Source organism: Sinocyclocheilus anshuiensis, unplaced genomic scaffold (genome assembly GCF_001515605.1).
Source record: "Sinocyclocheilus anshuiensis isolate Anshui unplaced genomic scaffold, SAMN03320099.WGS_v1.1 scaffold766, whole genome shotgun sequence".
Taxonomy (NCBI): domain Eukaryota; kingdom Metazoa; phylum Chordata; class Actinopteri; order Cypriniformes; family Cyprinidae; genus Sinocyclocheilus; species Sinocyclocheilus anshuiensis.
The window spans coordinates 997974-1021686 of record NW_015546060.1 but is presented as its reverse complement, the minus strand read 5'-3'; the positions used below and the strand labels follow the sequence as shown (position 1 = coordinate 1021686).

General features: G+C 36.6%; 1 protein-coding gene across 3 annotated transcripts in view; it reads left to right on the top strand.

The window, feature by feature from the left end:
- The first annotated feature begins 6733 nt into the window (after window positions 1–6733).
- nr5a2 (nuclear receptor subfamily 5, group A, member 2) overlaps window positions 6734–23713 on the top strand; it is a 55388-nt gene continuing 38408 nt past the window's right edge. The window contains exons 1-4 of one of the 3 annotated variants that reach the window (XM_016500685.1): window positions 6734–6931; window positions 10984–11102; window positions 12999–13140; window positions 18572–19266. In XM_016500685.1, the coding sequence (XP_016356171.1) occupies window positions 6877–6931; window positions 10984–11102; window positions 12999–13140; window positions 18572–19266 (1011 nt within the window). In that variant the 5' untranslated portion in view covers window positions 6734–6876. Of the gene's footprint in view, window positions 6932–8215; window positions 8765–10983; window positions 11103–12998; window positions 13141–18571; window positions 19267–23713 lie in introns of those variants that run through there. The other 2 variants (XM_016500686.1, XM_016500684.1) reach the window with 2 other exon arrangements.

Genomic DNA, 23713 nt, shown 5'->3' with positions numbered 1-23713 from the left:
ATAAAATAAAATTAACTAAATGAAATGCCATTTATTGCTCCATACAATGGAAGTCAATGGGGCCAGTTTTTTTACATTTTAAATTTAAAAGCAGAAATATGAAACTTATATATTTTATTATAGAACATACAATCATTTTTGTTAAAACTTTTGTATTATTATTATTAATAAATAATTTTCACAGCTGTTTTATGGTGTGCAGTATTACGCTGTCATTGCGATAAAGTTGTAAAATTTGATATAAATTTATACAGAAAAAGCTAATGCTAACACTCTATATTTACTCAATACTGTTTACGTCCTGTTGCTGTACTATTGAACTGGCAAGTTCCATTTACAAATTGGCACAATTCACTTCCATTATAAGTGTCTTATAAAAACAGATTTTTGCTTTTTAAAGTCAAAATAAACTTTTAAAACAGGTTAACCACAAACAAAGCCTGAATAGAGTCTAAATAAATAAGAAAATAACAATTTTAGCACATAAAATGTAAAATCTTAAAATTTTGATAATTTAAATAAAATAAGCTAATAAATAAAAATAAAATAAAAAATTTAATCAATTTAAAAATTGACAAAAAGTTTAAAAATGTTGTACAATGTGAGCTGCTAGCAGAAAAAAAAGAAAAAAATTATATATATATATATATATATATATATATATATATACTTATACCAAAATGTTATTTTATTAATAAAAATTCGTTAAGTGCCAATTGCTTCCTTCCATTAGAAAATTTAGCTTGCATCCAGGACTGGAACTATGCGTTTTATAAACTCTTTTTAAAAGTAGTTTGTATATGCCTTAATAGATTCTCAATACAATCAACATGAAGTGCTAACGAGGAACCAAATAATGCACAAATGCGTGTTGCGTCCAACTCCTAAAGCCTCATATGAGGGCCCGTCTTGCCACCTTCCCTGCCTGATGTATTGATCAGGGCTGTTATGTGCAATTAGCTTTTATTAGACCTTACAGTTGACACAAGCAGATATAATTGAAAATGACAGAATGGATTTTGGCAGGGAGCAGGGTGATAATTACCCTTCTAGGGCTGCGCAAGTCCTTGGGAGGCAACAAAAAAGGAATATCTTAATGTTTCCCTGATGTGAATGGAGGAGACTTAAGAGGCTTCTAGTCGCTTCCTATCAGTTCTGAGTCATTAGCAGAGTGCTGGATCGGGCTATTGTGAGGGTGTGAGATGAGGCTTTCGTGCACCGTCGGCTCGGGTTTTCCATTCTGCTCTGCTAGGCGAGGGGTGGGTGTACGGAGGCCTATTGCCCCGCACAGGGGTCAGGTAGAGGCGACTGGGTGGCCTGTCAGTGGAACTCATTCAGCTATGATTTAAAACAAACATGGTGGTGTTCAGCAAATTGAAAAGGATTTGGCCTGTTGAGTTTGAGGGCTTATGACTAAATAACATTTAAAAGCTTTATGTTGTTTTTATTTATTATATTCTATTATAAATGCTTTTTTTTGCATACATATTTATTTATTTTATTTTTGTCATTTAAAAAAAATGGAAAATAGAAAGAGGACAGAAAATTTTGGAGGAACACGACTGGAAATGTGAGCCCGATTCGAACCTGGATTTTCCACATGAGCACCAAAGCTCAATGTGTCAGTTCAAAATGCCTTCAAATGTGAAAATTATTAAAATATTTGCCATGTCAAATGTAACAAACAAAACATTAATTGCAGCTAAATAAATATGAATAAATAAGCTGTCTGGGTCAGTGACATAACACAAAAGTTTTTTGGGTTTTTTTAATCTTGCACTTTGTGAGCTGCTAGCAAAAAGTGAACATATTATTAAAAATTGTGAAAAGTAAATATTAACAAAAATGTGAGCCCAGTTTCCCATATGAACATCAAAGCACAATGTGTCAGCTCAAAAAGACTTCAAATGTAAAAATTACACACACACACACACACACACACACAAAAAAAAAACATTAACAGAGCCTAAATAAATATGAAAAAATAGGTAATCCGATTTTTAGTACATAAAATCTAAAGAGAGAGGACACAATTGGAAATGTGAACCCTGATTCGAACCCGGATTTCCCACATGAGCACCCAAGCTCAATGTGTCAGCTCAAAATGCCTTCAAATGTGTAACTAATCAAAATATTTGTGATAATTTCCACTTCCACACTTAACCTCATCCATTTACTCATCTGTTCAGCGTCATTCAATCCTCATCATCTGCTTTCGACTTTCCAAACACATGTTTTCATATTCATAACCACAATATTGCACATTTAAGACATCTGTCAGTTCTGATTCAACTCAAGGATCAGGATCAAACCCAATGTTGTGGTTTAGAAAGTGTCCAACTGTGTTTTGTTTCCAGCCTCACATGTGCTTTGTTTTGGTTTTCGTGGCGACCGCAAACACCTGACAGAACCGCGAACGCTATTGTTCCACGAAGCTCTTGAAAATAGAAGCATATAGGAAGCAATGAACAATGACTGTTGCTTGAACCGCTAATGGATCTAGCAGCTTGTTTTCTCTCTTTTTTCTTGTCCTCTGCCAGAAAAGATGAGGAGAGAAACCGAAGAAAACATATGGGGTTTAATTAAATGCGGACAGGACGGATCCGATCGGATGGGAGCTGGGAACATACGAGCTGTGGCCGTCATGCTGCAGGGCTACAGTGCAGGAATGCTAATGCAAACACGTCAGGTAGAAACACGAAACAAACACGATAAGCGTATGACTCAGAAATGCCGTGGCACAAATCCCAGCCCTTTCCCAGGCTCCAGGCGCTGTTTACTCTCCCAACAATGCCCGACAACACTCGCTCTCATCTCGGTCGTCCCCTTTTTCTTACTCTTCATTGATGACAGCCACGGAAGGTCAACAAAACAACGTTTTCGCACAACCCAGATTCCCCACACTCGTCTCACTCATCTAACACTACACAAAACAAAGAGTTAGCGCTGTCACAGCCAGGAAATATCCACTGAATCTGAGCGTCCCACGCCCTTTGGCTTTTTTTCCATCATCCCCACATAGGTGCATTTCGACGGCTTTGAAGCGGACGCCTGAGAACGGCTCGTTGTGTTTTACACTTCAGATGTCAACATCATATCACACACAAGATTTTCAGATAATCGCGCACAGATTATTTTGAGAATTATGCATTGACAGGGGTTTTGATAGAGCAGTGCATCAAGCAGTGATCCATCAGTTGTCAAGCTTTGTTGTCACTTACAATAGAAGACAGAGGAATACAAGTGGGAGAGCAAAAGGAAATAGTTTTCACTAGCTATCATGTCAAATTCTAACCTTGAAGTACAATAGATTAATTAAACCATTATCATGGTGGAATTGCACATTTCTGCTCTCATTTCAGGAGGCGATCTGTCAGATTTTGATTTAAACTGGGTGAAGTGTGTTAAACAGAACTCTTGGTTGCTAAAAACAAGATAAAATTTGCCAAAAAAGAATTAATAAACAAATATGGAAGGGATTTGTTGAACAATTTGGTGGAAATGTACGTATTTTTGTGTAGATAGTGTTTGGGCCTGATTGTGACCTCAGCACATTTCCAGTGATACAGCCACTGAAATTTATCAAAAAAAGAGATGCGCCCCACCTTGTGTTTACTGAATTATATAACCACATCATTTTGGACAATGATTTTGATTGTACAATAAAACTGAAACTGCAGTCATAAAAACATAAGCCAGTGCTAGATGCCAAAGTCACTAATGTGTTTATACTTAAAACAGTAAATAATATATGTAAATATTAAATCATGTGTCAAGTTGTTTATTATTCAGTATACAAAAAAATATATATTTTTTTTATATTTTCTTTAATTTTAAGTTATTATTATGATTACATCTCTGATTTAGAGGTTAGTGTGTGTGTATGAATGTGTGTGTGTGTATATATGTAAATATATATATATATATATATATATATTAGAGATGCACCGCTTTTTTAAAAGCAATTTATTTCACTATCGGCTGATTGTTCAAAATCAGCCAAAGATCAGGGTAGATTATATCCTGTCAATCAAAAGGCGGCGGAAAAACATGTCAGAACGCAGGCTCTATTTGACCCTATGAATCACCCACGGTATCGGCAGGGGAATTCAGTATCGGTGCATCTCTAATACATACAGTATATATATATATATATATACTGTATATACATACATATACATACATATATGTTTACTACCATAACATGTAGTAATATCTACATTTTATTCAAGTCAAAAATATTTCACATGACTGACTACATATCTATTACACCAAGAAAAAAAAGTCTATAAGAGTCAAACTAGACAGCAGAATAACAAATTTTGCAAGTCACCACAATAATTTTAGTAGATATAAACATGTCTCATGGGACGTACATGAGTTGAACAGATTACTGAGCATGGCCGGCAGTCAGAGTGCAAGATCCCGGTTTCATTAGCTCCTGAAGCCCTCTCCTCCACGATTGAAACCTTGACCTCAGCCATGTTACACTTAACCATGTTTTATTCTGCTGTAAAGACCTCTGTGTTTAGTGTAGGGGTCCATCCAGCATCGTAAAACACGGCTGAAGGGGAAAAAAAAGAGGAGGGACAGGGGTTAAGTTGACAAATGCCCCAGCTTTGAGCCTCGGCGGGCCGGTAATCTCTCTGGTAAGCAAAGAGCTCTCAGGTACCCCTTGTGTTATCAACGCACGTCCACTTATGGTAGTCAAGACGGCCTCACTCTGTTGTCTTCCCCCTTGTAGCTGCTGTGGGCCAGTGACATGAGGGTCATTCGGTCCCCGCGCTAGAGTCAACAGGCCTGTTTGCCAGGCCACTTGTCCCGAGACACTTTATCTTTTGTCGCCAAATTTAGATGGCATTGTTGCCCCTCACCTTGCATGAAATTGCTCTTTTGTGTGGAGCGCTGTAGATCAAGTGAAAGAGAGAGGGAAAGAAAGACAGAATAATTAAGTAACTTTGAACATTTCAATCTGTCTAAAAAGATGGCTGTTTGTACAAATCTATATAAATAAATACATAAATATATATTTCTATCTATCCCACATTTTATATCAATATTATTATTTATTAATGATAGTAATAATCAATGATATTATATTATCAATAAACACTAAAATCAATATAAAATGTTCTGTGTACATATATAATTTCTTATTAACATATTATTAATATAATATAATATAATAATATAAGCATTAACATTGTTTGTACAGAGGCCTGAATTTAGAATATATACACACACATACATACATACATACATAAAAACATACACATATATATATAGATAGATAGATAGATAGATAGATAGATAGACAGACAGACAGACAGACACACACACACACACAAACATACACACTATACAGTATTATCGGTAAATACCAATTTTGAAATCAAATATCAATTGGATAGATAGACAGACAGACAGACAGATAGACAGACAGACCGACAGACAGACAGACAGACAGACAGACACACACACACACACACACACACACACTATATAGTATTATCGGTAAATACCAATTTTGATATCAAATATCAATTGGATAGATAGACAGACAGACAGACAGACATACACACACACACACACACACTATATAGTATTATCGGTAAATACCAATTTTGATATCAAATATCAATTGGATAGATAGACAGACAGACAGACAGACATACACACACACACACACACACTATATAGTATTATCGGTAAATACCAATTTTGATATCAAATATCAATTGGATAGATAGACAGACAGACAGACAGACATACACACACACACACACACACTATATAGTATTATCGGTAAATACCAATTTTGATATCAAATATCAATTGGATAGATAGACAGACAGACAGACAGACATACACACACACACACACACACTATATAGTATTATCGGTAAATACCAATTTTGATATCAAATATCAATTGGATAGATAGACAGACAGACAGACAGACATACACACACACACACACACACTATATAGTATTATCGGTAAATACCAATTTTGATATCAAATATCAATTGGATAGATAGACAGACAGACAGACAGACATACACACACACACACACACACTATATAGTATTATCGGTAAATACCAATTTTGATATCAAATATCAATTGGATAGATAGACAGACAGACAGACAGACATACACACACACACACACACACTATATAGTATTATCGGTAAATACCAATTTTGATATCAAATATCAATTGGATAGATAGACAGACAGACAGACAGACATACACACACACACACACACACTATATAGTATTATCGGTAAATACCAATTTTGATATCAATATCAATTGGTTAGATAGATAGATAGACAGACAGACAGACAGACATACACACACACACACACACACATCTCACACGTCCCATAAAACAAGCTCACTCTGTGTGCTAGTGTTTGGTAGAAGTAGTTCAAAGTTTGCGGCCCGGTATCAACCTGTTGTGTTCTTTTGATCTCGCATTTTACCACCTGTCTTATTCCCATGCAGTCATTGCTGTGGACAGCGGTACGGACTCTCTTCTCCACCGGTTAATCATTCCTTCAGTACTATCTGTCTATCTGCTTTGGCTTATCTATCTGTGTGTCACTTTATAACTGGCTGTTATCAATCTGTCTAACTCCACGTGATCTAGGCAAACCTATCAACCTCAGAAGTTTTGAATATTGTTGAGTAGGTGAGATATGACTGCAGGGAAAGTAAAGTGAGAGATGCCAGGCGGCTGCTTTGCTCAAAAACACCTCACTTTTCTTCACGGATGCTTGTTGATGAAGCTTAAAAAGTTTGAAAGAATGGAAATATTGTATGGGATATAGTTGCTCAGGTGGATCACCTGGTATTTTGGTCCTACAATGTCCACTAGTTTTGAGAGTGAATTTGGACAAAGTGACTCCAGTAAAGACTTGGGTATGTGCTTTACTTGCCATCTGTTTGCGCTGATAAAAATGTCATTATTCATTAGTTCTCATTTAAATATCCAACAGACTTCAACAGAATATGAGCAATCTGAGTCTAGTTGCTTAGGCTATATATTGGAGCTCATATGAAAGATTTGATTCGAACCGGTCAGATGTGGAGCGCTGGCCTGTTGACGATTTTTTTTTTCCTTTTCTGAACGTGTTTATTACTGGCTTTATCGCCGCCTTGGGCTATTAAGACTTTATTTTATTTTTTAAACAAGGATGCAGTGCAATGCAATTTTTATATCTCGTGCAATGACATAAACAGCACTTTGGGTTTTTTATTGCGCTGTTTTGTTACAGATAAGCCGGCTGACAAGCAGAGAAGTAGCGGAATGCTTTAATGGTAATTTTGTAACAATTAGAAAATTAGTAGTAGTAGTAGTATAGCCTATCATTATAGAAAAATATTTAACATAATTTGGAATATATATACATTTGAATGAAATGCTTGAAATATACGTAAATGCATGAAATATAAGACGTAATGGGAAGGAGACTAAAACTCGTGTTTTTAACCGGTGTAACAGTGTGTGTGGATTTGTGGTGATATTCTTGCGTATGAATGTAAATATTGTGTCAATATGCCAGCTATTTTCGTGATATGTTGCTGACGTTTGTTATCATATCACAGGTTATGTCTAACGAACTTTTTATGATTTTATTATGGTATATTATTGACATCATCATGTACAGAACTCACATTTAGGCAATGTGCATTAAAACGCATTTTATCGACAGATCTCTCACATCGTTTGGACTCCACAGTAGCTATGTGTACAAAATATTATACATTTAAATAAAATTAACATTTAAAATATAAAATGACGAAATAATTTTGTTTATAAAATTATTTATAATATATAAATAATATATAAAGTAAAACAAATTACAAAACACTGTACATTTTCACTGTAGGCTACCCTACATTTGAATCTACACAAGGCATAGCCTATCCTAATTTATTTTTTCATTAATTCAACTTTAAAATCCTATAGAGCATTTAAAGTGCATGTTGATGCCACAAAGTAGGCTACACTATAATTAGATAGGAAATACATTTTAAACGTCAATTTTTAGAGCACATTTTGTGTAATTTTCTCTTGCCTCCTATAACCCTCCCTATTCAGTTATATTTTTGCAATACACACAAACAATTTTCCCTCCAGGATATCACCACATACCTCCCGGTGCTCCCGTTAACTGCGCTGCGTGTCTCGCAATGTTCAATTAGTTTAGTTCGTCTGTGTTTGCGGGCGCGAGGGAACAGCGAGCCGAGGCGCTGATTCTCGGGCTCGATTCTGATTGGATAAACGCGTGACGCCAGCGCAGCGAACGCAGCGCTGATTGGCTGACGCGGTGTCGGTGCGGCGTAAACAAAGCAGCGAGGAGCCTTTTGAACTTCACAGATAGAGCGACAGAGCGCGCGCGGAGGAGGGGCTCGCGCGAAGTTCCTGACAGTTCGCGCACTCCGGTTTAAAGACCAGCATCACAATCGCTGCAAAGACCACCCGAATGAACTTGCACAGCGTGTGAACAACTCATTAAAGAAGGGCAGGCGAACTCAAGCCGTCTTGTAGGTCCGCACACACACAGGATTTGTTTCGGACGTTTGGACGGTGTTTTTGAGGATCTCTGGTGTTCCTCTCGCGCTCAGGCGGAGCGGCGCGTGCTCATCATCGGCTCAGCAGAGCTGTCATGCTGCCTGAAGTCGAGTCAGAATCTCTGGGACTCGCTCGATCGCATGGGGAACAGGGGCATATGCCAGGAAACATGCAAGGTAAGCGTCAGAGTAAATGTGCGCCACGCGCTTTCATTCATGCACGTCATTTTAAACCTCTCATTGTCAGATATTTTACACTCAGTGACCTTTTATGAACACCGCATGCCACAAATATAACTTACACTCGTTCTGTCACTGAAATTTTAAGTATGAGAAGATCGTTTTAGATGTAAACACACTACAAAATGACCAAACCACATAAAACACGTTTAGGATTGCAAACAAAACTAATTGCCTCGCACTTAAACGTGCTCTAGGTGGCCGCGTAAAGATAAATGAGGAAACAAAGTGCAATAGCAGAGAGTGAATTATTTTGAGCTGAGTGAACTCTTATAAACTCAACATGATCTGCATCACCTGCCAATGAATTTGCTCTTAGTATGTACAACAGAAGGGGAAAACGAAACCACAATAATGACTGTGACAGAGCGCAGCTTTATGCCAAGCAGAAATCTGCTGGTCCAAAACAGTTAAGCCGGCATAAGCTGCACTTTTTAAAATAAAGGTTCCAGTCAGGACAAAATTGATTTAGAAAACCATCTATGTGCTGGAACCAATCTGAAGAACCGACAATAATGTAACTCTTTAATATCCAAAGAACCATACACCAACAACGCGACAAATGGTTACTGATAAGAATGGGTTCTTTTATGATTTAAAAAAATTTTTTTTACGAATATACATTTACAGTCGTAGAAATCAAATTTTATCTTAAGGCGTTTCGGGCATAGCCTATAAGTGACTGGAACAGATCGATTGATGTATTATTTTAATCGAGGAATATAATTTAAAATGAAGAGAGAACTTATGCTTGTGGAATGTTCTGTAGGTTGGTAGTTTTTCTCTTTTTTTCTTTTTTAAATAAGAATGTCTTATTAAATTCAAATATTTAAATTTTGGTCTTGAGCACACGTCATAAACAATTACCAACCGTTATGAATTAAGTTTTTTTTTTTTTTTACAAATCAAGGAACGTGTCAGCCCGGCATGTTTTATTCACATTTAAAATTTAAATAGGAAACAGAATTATCGACGAACTGAAAAACCTTTAGACTTAATGCTCGTGGAATTATTCTACATAAATGTGAGCATTAAAAAAACACACACTTGTTGCGTAAAAAAAACAAAAAACATTTTGCACAAATAATGAACATATGGGAATATTTGAATAATAAGGAGTAATAATAAACGAAAATCCGATCATGTTCTATTTTATTCAATTCAAGATTTTTATTCGTCACATACACGGTTATATAGAGAATATATAACCAGCAGTGACATGTTATAATTTAAGGTTTTGTTTCGCAATAGATGTGTCTGTTTCAAACGAAGTGTTTTTTTTTTCCTGTGGAACAAAAATCCAGTTCGAATGGCTTTTCTTCTTCACTTTCTGAATATTTAGAAGCTGATGGTTCTATTTAGAACTCTCAAACTGCATCACTTCATCTACGTTAATGCTAATTAAAAAATGAAGATGAAATATAGGCTATATCATGTACAGAGAAAAGAATAGTCTCAAAAATACAAAAGACACATGCCACGGTGTATGTTTTATTTTGCTAGCACTAGCACACAATACTCGTGTATTTACATTGTTTTGCTTTTCTTCGCCTCGTGGCTAAACGTTCCACTCCAGCTCCAGACAGCAGCCTCTCTCGTGCTCCCACACAAATTTACGAGCCATCATGAATATTAACCAGATCGAAAGTGAAGTTTTGCTCCGTCTGCGTCCATCCTCCACACCCGACTCGAAGCTTCGGCTATTTTCTTGAGACCCAACACTGCATATACTTCCAGAAAATTCACTCTTAAGGCTATAGGATTTTGTAAAGCTCACAATTGGTGACTCCTCGACTTTTTATAGACTTGTTTGCAAAACTGCAGGCTACTCGTAGAAGGTATCGGAGAGACAGTTAACATAACATATGTTTTACAGGCTTAAAAATAAAGATTGTTCAATTGTTAAGCAAAGAATAGTTCCACTCAGGAACCTTTTCGTTTGGTTTTGAGCTTCTGTGTGGTTGTTCAGAGATGTTTTAGGTTCTTCAGTTGAGTGTGTCTTTCTAAATGAACATTAAAAAGATGATTCTATTCTATTACATCAGACTGCAAAACCATTTTTTGCCACAATAATTAATTACAAAAACATCTAATATGTGTAACATATTAGACTCTGTAATGTAAATTGTTACTCATATTTTGATTGTGATTTTCAGCCCCCCAGTTTAAAATGATGGACTACTCCTACAACGAAGACTTGGAGGAAATGTGTCCAGTGTGTGGAGACAAGGTGTCCGGATATCACTACGGGTTACTGACCTGTGAGAGCTGTAAGGTGCGTAACATCAGCTGTTTTTAACTTCTCAACTGGAGGGTCGTGACCTAAAAATGGGTCTCAGATTGGAGACCTGATAAGGCGAAAAAACGATGCATCTAACTATATAATTATGGACTGTTAGAATAGAAAATAAATAGCCATATCTGTTTTTAAGAGAAAGAAGAAAATGCTATCCACACCTTTTGTTGTTCACCTCAAAGGTTTTGCATCCACTCAAGTTGTATTTTGGAGAAAATTAATCTGTCAATTGGCAAAATTTATAGGTTATGTGATGTCATCCTTGAAATCCACATATATATATTTTTTTTTTTCAAGTTAACACTTGACATACAAAACCGGTTAAGAACAACTGATCTTTTTTTTTTTATGTAAATCAAATCAAATTCATGTGCACTTGTTATTTATTTAATTATTTGTGGAGGTATTTATTTGCGTATTATGGGATGTGGATTTTGTTTAGTGACTGGCTGTGTTTAGTAAAGTTTTTGTCAGTGTCCAATTGAAATCTAGTGGTGTTTATTTCCGGACAGCGTCAGAGGTTTTGGAGTTCAGTCACACATGATAGTTCGTAAACCAAATGGACGGTTTAGAAAATCCAGCATCTTTGTCTCTCTCTCACACACACACACACATACTGACTCACATTGTTTTTTCCCCCAAAGGGTGTATATGGTGGTGGATTTTCTTCTTTAATTGTTAACAGATCTACATGAGTTAGCACAACATGAGAAAATGATTTGCCGTTTAAAATCGCCGTTTTGAGTTTTTACAAACAATATTTAAATATTAATATTATAATTTAAAAGCATTTAAATGTCACTTAGAATTCTGTTTTAGGATTTTAATGTGCTATAGGCAACCAGTATTTGCTGTTTCTTATATATTTCATTTCAGATTTGACTTGTTTTAATGATATAGTCTACATTCAAGGTTAAGCACTTTATGAACTCCATGTTACAGTCATGTGTGTGTGTGTGTGTGTGTGTGAGTGTTATTTGAGTTCTGGCCAGTATTGATCCTTTTAGTTTTAAATGGGCCGGTCTCCCTATGGTGTTGATCAAGAATAAGTTAATACCGTTCCTCGTTTGATTCTTTCCTGCCCTGAAAATGAATTCAGGACAGTTGTAGGTGGAATCTTGTAATCCTACGGCTGTAAATTATGGATATAATTGATTGGATTTTTTTTTAGTTGCTTTTTTGCTTCTGCTGTATGAATAATAGGATCAGAGAAGTTCAACGGGAATTTATTTGGAAGAAATTTTGATATTTGTACAACTCTGTTTGGATGTTCAAATTAAAATATAGAGCAGAATTTGTTAAAAGTAAACTTCAACTTTCAGTCAAAACGACTTCAAATCCAACTTTGTTGTTTTCTTCTAGCTTTGATGGCTTGCACAGCCTCTGGTCATAATTACTTTAAGAGGAGCTCACAGAGACACGCAAAACATGTAGCATTAGTATGTCACGACGCTAAAAGCGGATCTTTATATTAGCGAGGATATCAAGTGGGTCACCTAAAGTGATCGCATCGGTATTTCGTCCACTCTCTAGTCGGCTTCTCACATTTCTCAAACTGTTTCTTTCCAGCCTGCATTTCTGTTTGTTCATGTCAAGTGTGCGTGTGGGTGCACATGTCAGTTTTTGTGTGGGTGTGTGTGTTTGTGTTTATCCAAGTGAGCGTCGACTGCTGAGGGAGCGTTTCTCTGCCTGTGGCTCTACTTTTATATGTGTCTACTTGTGTGGCAGTGTGTGTAACACCTCTTTTTTTCTCTGTGTGAATGGATACAAGTGTTTTTTTTTTTGGACGTGTGTGTGGGTTGTCTATGGCTGAACAGCACATTAACAAACACCAGAGGTCAAAAGTTTGACATGTTCATTCACCTCACTCTGCAGGGCTTCTTCAAGCGCACGGTGCAAAACAACAAGCGCTACACATGTATAGAGAACCAGAGCTGTCAAATAGACAAGACCCAGCGGAAACGCTGCCCCTACTGTCGCTTCCAGAAGTGCCTCACTGTCGGCATGAAACTGGAGGGTAAGTCTTTTTAGTTCATCTGTTCATTTCTTCCTGTAACTGAACACAGCTTTAGCTCTTTAAAGAGTAATTCTGCCATCATTTACTCACCTGAATATCGTTACAAACCCGTAGGACTTACTTTTTTCTGTAGAACACAAAAGGAGATGTTTTGAAAAATGTTTACACTGCTCTTTCCATACAATGAAAGTGAATGGGAACCACAGCTGTCGAAAAAAGTAGAAAATATGAGTTGTGTACTAAGTACAGAAACAGACTGAAATATAAGTCATACTTTTTAGAGCTTGACAGCTTTTGTCCCCATTCACGTTCATTGTATGGAAATGAGCTGCGTGAACATTCTTCAAAACATCTTTTATTTTCCACAGAAGAAAAAGTCAAACAGGTTTGAAACGACACAAAAGCAACTGTCCCTTTAACTACCATCTAAGAATTCTACACGCTCACCACATGATTCTTTCCTCTCAGTCTGTAGATGTATGACTGTTAATTGTTTAACTGCTGGAGGGCAGAATTTCTAGCCGTGTTGTTTTATAGCTAGCTGGCTTTGATTTGCTGCCGCATGCTACCAACAGGATACGAGGCCCTCCAGCACCCTGTCAGACCCGTCCAAAGAGATGAGCGCTCGCTAATACTCCCCACAGGCTTGTTCTGATAGTCTGTACTCCTAAGGAAAGCTGCAGGATGGAAAATGTTAACCAAAAGGGTGTTTTGAATACAAACCGCAGCAGTAAGTTTTATGCATATTTAAAACAGAATTACCACTAAAGAAATTTTTAAATATTAGTACATAAGTGCATAATTTTGTCATAAACCGATTGCAATTGTAAGAATTTGATGTTGTTTTAATAGTTTTGTAATTTAATAATAATAATAACAATAGCAACAACAACAATAATAATAATAATAATGTAAAGCTGGCTTATTATCAAGGGTTTAAATCTTTCTTTGTGTATTATCAGAAGCTTTCAGCAAACAGATTTGACCGCAACACTCACCATAATTGAACAAGTAGCAAAACAAAACATCCATATCAGTGTGACACAGACAAGTGGCCTTCCATGTCTTCATGGAAGCTCTATATTATCAATACAGATAAGGAAAGCCTTCTGTTTTAAAGTTCTGGAAAAAACACGGGAGAGAGTGTTATGTCTTTCCAAGGAAGCCTGTAATTATCATATTTTATATATTTGTGGCTCAGTTACAGATTAAGAGAATCCAATCTTTTTTACCTCTATAATCAGTTTCGAGTTGAGGAAGTGAAAAGGAAGCTACATAGACCAGCCCGTGCATTTATTCATTCCATTCGAGTCCAACGTTATGCACAGCGGAGCATAAAATAGTTTAGATTTCATCAAATGTCTGTTATCCATATTAAGGACCTTGATGAATCTGACAATCTGGCACGGCTCTACTGTGGATATTCAAAACATGCTCCACGCTTTGCATTGCACACTTTGTCATTTTTTGGGGCTGATACGCGTTTGCCGTCTCCCAGCCACTGGCGGTAGCGGCAGCAAGCTGTACCATTACTTATGCATAGGTATCATAGCTATTCATGTGTGTGCATGGAACGGCATACTTTCAGAGTAGAGCTCCGGCAGACATGACAAACTGTGTGTCAGGAGCCGGCCAGGGGAGGCATTCATATGCCTGTGATAGGACAGGGATTCTCGCCCAAGCAACGCTTAATATTCCTGTATATTAAACACACATAAATCAGACAATAAGCAGCGCTCGAATCTGCCCAGACGGGCCCCATCTACACAGACGCAGAACACACACAAACAAACAACATCTATGGACGGCCAATTCAAGTAAATTAGATCAGGCAACTGCTTTTATTACCAAGGCAATTGCTTTCTGCAAGCCATTTGAGTAACTCACAAATTGGTTTTATAAGTCATGTACACACACAGACATGGGCTACAAACATACAGAATAGACACACAGTTTACTTGAAAAAAGGGCTGTGTTTGGAATAGAATACTAGCCTACTACATACTGAATGCTAAACAATAAATACTGTATACTAGCTACTATTTAAAAAAAATTTAGAGTAAGTGAAACAGTATGCATTATTCCACAATAAACATTTCCAAAAAGTTGTATGATTCCTTGTCATGTTTAATAATGGAAATAAATATTTGTTTTGCATTTGTATAAAATTTTTAGCATACACTTTTGGCAACCCAATCAAATTACGAGTCAATAAAATATTTGAAAAACTGCTGCTGATATTTCAGGATGATTCGTCACACTAGGAATCGAAGGTCAAGTTGAGCACATTGCATTGTGGGATATACAGTATGCTATTCTGTGTAGTGTGCTTTTTTGTAAATGCAGTAATTTTATGCATACAGAAAAGTTGTAAACTGTGCATAAAGTATGCTTATTATGTATATAGTGCAAAAATAGTAGAAGTAGTAGCATGCTATTTGAAACATAGCCAGAAATGCACTGAAAGTAATTCTATGAATACAGAAAATGTGCGTACTCTTCATAATATGCATACTACAGTATATACTGCAACAGTAATATGTGTAGGATTGGTAGTATGCCATTTTAAACAAAGCCAGAAATGCACAAAATGTTATTCTCTGCTTACAGACAATTTGCATACTGTGCATAGTATAAGCATATATACTATATACTGCAACAATAGTAGTATGCTATTTCAAACAGCCAGAAGCACACATAAGGTTATTCTATGCATAGAGAAATTTTGAATACTGTGTATTCTACATACTGCAACAAGACATAGTGTAGTATTATGCCATTTCAAACATTGCCAGAAACAAAGAAAGTAATTCTATGCAAACAGAAATGTTGCGTAATATGCATAGTATGCATACTATATACTGCAACAATAGGAGTAGTTTTGTAGTATGCTATTCTAAATATTAGAGGAAATGCACACACAAAGCAAATGTAGCAGGTGATTCTATGCATACAGAAAATTTAAATACTGTGCAAGTGTGCATACTATATACTACAACAGTATTACAATTAGTATGGTAATATAACATTTCAAACATAGCCAGAAACGCACAGGTCATTCTATGCATACTGAAAATTTGCATACTCTGTGCATAGTATGTGTACAATATACTAGAAAGACAATGCCATTCTTTGCATACTGAAAATGTACATACTGTGCATAGCATATATATACGGTGGCCGAGAAGTGCAAAACAAATCACAATTCTGAAAACAAAATAACAACTTCCGGTTTGTCTGATTTGTCGTTGTGTTTTCTGACTTGTTAATTTGTTTTCGGACTTGTCGTTGTGTTTTTTCTGACTTGTTATTTTGTTTTCGAATTTGTCATCAGCTGGTTTTCCAAGTAAAAACCGCCAAATAACGTTTACACGTAGTTACGTTATGATACGTTATATTCAGAGGGTGGGGAGATGGGGGGAATTCCCCTGGTCTATATGTCTCTCTGCGTCAGCTAAATTATTTTTTTATTCCCAGTGAATAGAGTTAAAACTCCCACCCGGGTGACACTACTCCAATAACAGACCATGCAAAAATACCCAAAAATATTTAAAATATTGCAAAGTAATGTTGGAACCTTGCAAACATCAGAGAAGGACTTCAACTGTCATTGACACGAGCATACACAAAACAAAGGGAACAATATGATGTTTGTTATTATTCAAATTTTATATAGCCCACGTTTTTATAAAAATTATTTTTTAATTTACCACGTAGGCAATAATGTTGACAATAACGTATATCTTCAACATACGTTGTCTATGACCAAACATGTAAGAAGATATGTTTTCAGTGGACTTTTAAAATTTGCTTTGCTTGAGAAAATAAAAATATACAGTTAGTGTTTTTTTCTTTTGATTTAGTCGAGTTGGTTTTGCATCAAACACAATGTGATTCTCGGCAATCAAGATCTAACAGGAACAGCACATTTTTCCGCTTGGGCGAGCGCTTCGCGGACAGCTTACCTCGCGCATGAAATCAGCCGCAGACCAGCAAAACACTGAGAACGTGCTACAATCCTGACGAGTCATAGCAATAGAGCGGAGACAAGAAAGCTGCGGAGAATCCGCTTACCTGGAAGCAACCGCAACTGGTAGAGTTAAAGAAAATTACTGCTGTTTGGCAAATAAATCATTTTACATAAGTATTCCTAACTCTTGCTTTAAGTTACATTTCAAATGACAAGGGATCAATTTATAATCATGTTTATATGAATTATCCCATGAACTTATATGCTTATATGGACGGAACGCCACTGCTATCTATCTATCTATCTATCTATCTATCTATCTATCTATCTATCTATCTATCTATCTATCTATCTATCTATCTATCTATCTATCTATCTATCTATCTATCTATGGGAACAATATGATGTTTGTTATTATTACAATTTTATATAGCCCACGTTTTTATAAACTTTTTTTTTTTTTTACCGCTTAGGCAATAAAGTTGACAATAACGTATATCTTCAACATAGCCTACGTTGTCTCTGACCAAAAATGTAAGTTATTCAGTGGACTTTTAAAATTTGCTTTGCTTGAGAAAATAAAAATATACAGTTAGTGTTTTTTTCTTTTGATTTAGTCGAGTTGGTTTTGCATCAAACACAATGTGATTCTCGGCAATCAAGATCTAACAGGAACAGCACATTTTTCCGCTTGGGCGAGCGCTTCGCGGACAGCTTACCTCGCGCATGAAATCAGCCGCAGACCAGCAAAACACTGAGAACGTGCTACAATCCTGACGAGTCATAGCAATAGAGCGGAGACAAGAAAGCTGCGGAGAATCCGCTTACCTGGAAGCAACCGCAACTGGTAGAGTTAAAGAAAATTACTGCTGTTTGGCAAATAAATCATTTTACATAAGTATTCCTAACTCTTGCTTTAAGTTACATTTCAAATGACAAGGGATCAATTTATAATCATGTTTATATGAATTATCCCATGAACTTATATGCTTATATGGACGGAACGCCACTGCTATCTATCTATCTATCTATCTATCTATCTATCTATCTCTCGCTCTCTCTCTCTCTCTCTCTCTCTCTCTCACCAAAATGCCTATGTTAAGCCAACATTAAGTTTCTCTTGATACAATTTAATTTCTAGATACAAATGACAGTTAATAGTTATTTAAATTTCTTTGAATTTAAATTCATTTGAATTCTGCTTCTTTAAATTTAAATTTGAATTCCAATTCTGCATCCTGTTTACTACCTAAATTCAAACTCAAATGGCATTCTCAATACAATTCTGAATGACGCACAACCTGCAGGGAAACAGTCATTACTTCTGCAATTCCGTTTCGTGACACTAGTGGCGCAGAAATGACACACTTCACTATTTTAGCTTTCTTTCTAAAAAAGACAGTTCTGTGATTTCCTAATGAACTGATACCTGACTCATTTTGTGTTTTGTGATTTTATAAGCTGTGAGGGCTGATCGAATGAGAGGAGGTCGCAACAAGTTTGGCCCCATGTACAAAAGAGACCGGGCGCTCAAGCAACAGAAAAAAGCCTTGATCCGGGCCAACGGACTCAAGCTGGAGGCCATGACGCAAGCCATGCAAACCATCCCAGCAGACCTCACCATTACCTCTGCCATTCAGAACATCCATTCGGCCTCCAAGGGGCTTCCACTGAGCCACCACCATCATCACCACCACCATCACCACCACCACAGCTCCTCCAGCGCAGGCCTGCCACCTGCAGACTTTGACCGCAGTCCCTTCGTCACCTCGCCGGTCAGCATGGCCATGCCGCCGCACGCCGGAGGACTCCAGGGTTACCAGGCATACGGCCACTTTCAGAGCCGCACCATCAAGTCAGAGTATCCCGACCCCTACACAAGCTCGCCGGAGTCCCTCATGGGCTACCCGTACGTAGAAGCCTACGCGGGTGGATCGCCGCCCACCTTCCCTCACCTGGTGGTGGAGCTGCTCAAGTGCGAGCCGGATGAGCCCCAGGTGCAAGCGAAGATCCTAGCTTACCTCCAGCAGGAGCAGGCCAGCCGAGGCAAGCACGAGAAGCTCAACACTTTTGGCCTCATGTGCAAGATGGCCGACCAGACACTGTTCTCCATTGTGGAATGGGCCAGGAGCAGCATCTTCTTCAGGGAACTGAAGGTATGTGACACTTTCATTGGTTTGGTGTTGGGTGGTCGAAAATGTCAAGTGATCTAAAAGCATTTTACATTGCATTGGGAATCAGCATGGATGTCTGTTGGCCTACAATTCAGTATAATTCTCTGAAAATACCAGAATGAAGGTGTTCCACAAATAGAAGAACAACTGAAGTTGCTGAAAATGTACTCACTCTCAGGCCATCCAAGATGTAGATGAGTTTGTTTCTTCATCAGAACAGATTTGGAGAAATTCAGCATTACATCACTTGCTCATCAATGGATCCTCTGCAGTGAATGGGTGCCGTCAGAATGAGAGTCCAAACAGCTGATAAAAACATCAGAAGTAATCCACACAAATCCAGCCCATCAGTTGACGTCTTGTGAAGCAAAACGCTGCACGTTTGTAAGAAACAGAGAATACAATGATGAGCAAGTGATTTCTCCAAATCTGTCCTGATGAAGAAACAAATATATCTAACATCTTGGATGGCCTGAGAGTGAGTACATTTTTAGTTCTTTTAACAATGGGTGGCTCTTGATTGGCTGTCAATGTTTTTATCATTCATCAACATCAAATAGCTGTAGTGTGGACTTCGCTATTCTCATAGTATTAGAACAGTTATTAAAACTATAGTTGCATGAACAGGCTTTTACACGTCAAGTACACTTAGAATAACAGAATAATGTGATGTTTTCATGTATTTTACCTATAAAGCATTAATGTTTTCCAGCATACTCAACACTACAGTACACTAGTTGAACTATCAATATGAATGAGACAAATGTTGCCATTTGACTGGAAAGCTAATTAGTTCATAGTTTTACATAAATAATGACAGAGTCTCAGGGCTATTTGTGAGAACTTTTTGGGATGGTCTGAAAAATACATTATGTATTTGTGTGAGTATTTCAAATAATGTATTGACACACAGTGATATATAATTGACAGTTTATTATACCAGCCGAAGAGGCCAGTCAGATGTCGTTTATTTTTTTATTTTTGCTTGTTTTAACCTTTTTTTTTTCCACAATACACATCTGTCTGACAGAAATATTGATGGGACTGAGAAGACTGTGAGGGTTTTAGGAACTCGTGCATGTCTGCCTTCGTGAAAGATTTTGCTCGTGAGCATGCTGTATTTTACCTGCCTGTGTGACATGTTTTGATATGCCACTGAGAAATCTGACAGCACACAATTCAAATCATTCATTTTGTGCTCTGAGAGCTACAGGCACCTTATTGTTTTCCTCTCATCATTTTCAATAGCTCATGAAATGTACTAAAATTCATTTATACTGAGGATTGGCCTACAGTATATTTGAAATATATAGTGGATTCTGACGCTATTGTCATAATTATTTATTCTGGAAATACTCACTTTTGGATTATTGGAGTGAACATCCGCTTTAAATATTTTGATATCTGGATATTCAGCCAAAGTAAAGTGCCACTGACGTCTGTGACTCCATTAGCACCTCTTGGGATTTTACAGCAATTGTTGATGGCTAAAAAAAATATATAAGTAGCCAATCATACATTTTTTGTTATAGAACAATAGGTCATTTTTGCTGTTTTCATACAGACAAATTAGTTTTCTTCCTTTTTAATCCACCATTTTTTAACGTTACTTCATATTTTTTCTTTACATGTTTCTTTATGACAAATTTGTATGCAAATTTTTTTTTTTTTTCAAAACATATTTTGCTGGTCAAAAATGAATTATAAGTCTGTTTGCATGCCTTTGTTATAAAGCTGAATGTTACGCTCTTCCCTGTGCTCTTAGCTATAGAGTTTTATTATCCGTTCTCGTACTCTTTAGCTCAAGCATTGTATTCCCACTTTAGCGTGGATTAGCATTTGTGTATGACTAATTGCTGTCTATATCATTTACCTTTAATTGTGTTTGCACTTCACCTTTTGCTGCGGTGGAGTAGCTTCCCCTTGATGTTATGACTACTTTTTCGCCCCGGCTAATTGTTTTACACAATAGTTGTTAAAAGAGACAAGGGCGTAGCTGTCAAATTTGACATTAGCAGTCGTAGTGTGGCGGTGAAGTTGTAATTAGCGCAGCTCTCGTGTGCCCTCGCTAAATCGTAAGCTAGAGCGTTAACGAAAAAAACACAAAAAAAAAGGTAGCACTAGAAAGTCTGAACCCACTCCTGACTCTAATTAGCGAACACTTGTACGGCTTTGTTACCCACGGAGCTTTGTGATGCTGATGGAGGTTTTTCCCACATAACGTTGCGTTTTAAACAAGCTTCATCTATCAAGAGCTCAAATAATGCAGGAACATCAAGACAAGAGCTATATATTTAGGTTTAATGGCATAGAAATGCAGTAAATGGATGCTGTGAAAAGCCTCCCCTCACATTTATTCATATTTCCTAGAATTTAGTGAGTCATACATTTCTCAGAAGGTGCTCTGGATCAACATGCTAATAATTAAAATCAACAGTTTCATTAGCGATGCTATGCTAGCAGTTTAGTATGTTTATACAGCGGCACCTGTGTAAACAACCACTGCTAGCATATGCTAGCTAACACACCTGCTCGTAGAGAGCTCATAGATGTATAGTATGTAACCAAAAACCACCTCAGACATCAATAAATGTTTTATCTACTAGATGAACACAAATAAAGTCATTTGCGAATATTCTGCGAGCGAGCTAATGACAAAACGGTGGGTAGCATATAATAAACACAGGAAATACAAGTGAATATAAGGCTTGTCTGGGAGGGTGGTGAGTCGGCTATAAATATATCTACATTTACAGCGTTATTATTAGCCTCGTAAGAACAAAAGAATTTCTCTCGTAATAGAGCCGGGTGCGAAACGTCTGCCAAGTGTTTAAAGATTTAGTTTCCATAAGTTAGACTTCGGTTACAGCTCTCATAAATATTTGGTCATGATGGGATCTCCGAAGAGAGCTCACTATTGTGTGCAGACACATGAAAAAAAACCAAGAGGAACATTCCGATGGCCATTTCTCACACTTGGGCGACAGTGAAGCTGTAAAATTTGGGAAAAGAGGAAGAGGTGAAAAATTTGCTTAGCTAAAATTAGCTTAGTTACCAACCGACCACTGACATGACATATCTGTAAAGCCTGATAGATAAAATATTAGTGCGATAGTGTAAATAATAGTACTCTTCAGAGGCACAAACTGAGCAAAAAATATTAAAGGCTGATATTTATATGCCAAAATATAAGATGAAATTTTAGTAGCTTGTAATGTAGATTTTTATAACAGTATATCAGACTACTTACATTAAATATCAGTATCATTCTGTATATTATCTACCAATAATATGTCTTAGTAAGATGATATTTAAATGCTTTGTATAATGATCAAATCTCTGTAGTTTTTTTATGGGGATAAAACATATAAAGCACTGCGATACATCGGTGAATGAGAGATGAACAAATAAATGTATAAATAAAAAAGCTGCTTTTAACCTAAGCTGCTTCAATCCATTAACAAGTGTTATTAACAAGTGCATTACAAGTGTTAATTTTAAAATATTACAAACAATAAAAAAAATATTCTTATGTTTACTTGATAAAAATCAGTGAAGATTTCGCAGAAAAAAGACACATGAATCATGTCCTGAAGGAATATGTTTTAACAATGATACTAAAAGGCCTTTTACTTGGTTAAAAAAAAAAAACTATTGATCAGAGAGCAATCAATAGGATTTTTTTTGGTAGTTTTGATAATTTAGAGACCCTAGCAATTTGTGGATAATAATTGATACTGTAGGATTTATAGGGTTAATGAAAAAATGGCTTGTAAAATTGTCAAAATTGCTTTTGTAGTCCCCCATATTGCTAGCTAATAAAAACAATGTCATACAGAAGCTAATTTTATTATGTTGATAATTTAGAGACCTTAGACATTTTTGTGTCAAATATAATATACATCAGGCTTTAGGGTTAATGAACAAAATGTCTTGTAATCTATGCCAAAACTGCTATTGTAGATTTATTGTCTAGCAGATAGCTAGACAATAAAAACAATGTTGTGCAGAAGCTAATTTAATTATAATTGAGTATTGTTAAAAATTTAGACACCATAGAAATTTGTATATCAAAAATGATACAGTAGACTTTATAGGGTTAATAAACAAAAAGGCTTGTAGAACGACTTCAAAATGGCTATTGTATCCTCACAGTTAGCTGACTAATAAAAACAATGTTGAATAGAAGCTAAATTCTGAATTAACTATGTTGATCATTTAGAAGCCTTAGAAATTTGTGTACTAAATATGATACAGTAGGCTTTATAGGGTTAATGAATGAAGTCGCCTGTAAAACGAAATCAAAATCGCTATTTTATCCTCCCAGATTGCTTGCTAATGAAAACAATGTTGTACAGAAGCTAGCTAGTTAAAATGCTAGCTAAAATGCTTGGCGGATGCATCATCGCGTGTTTGAAGATGCGTGCCA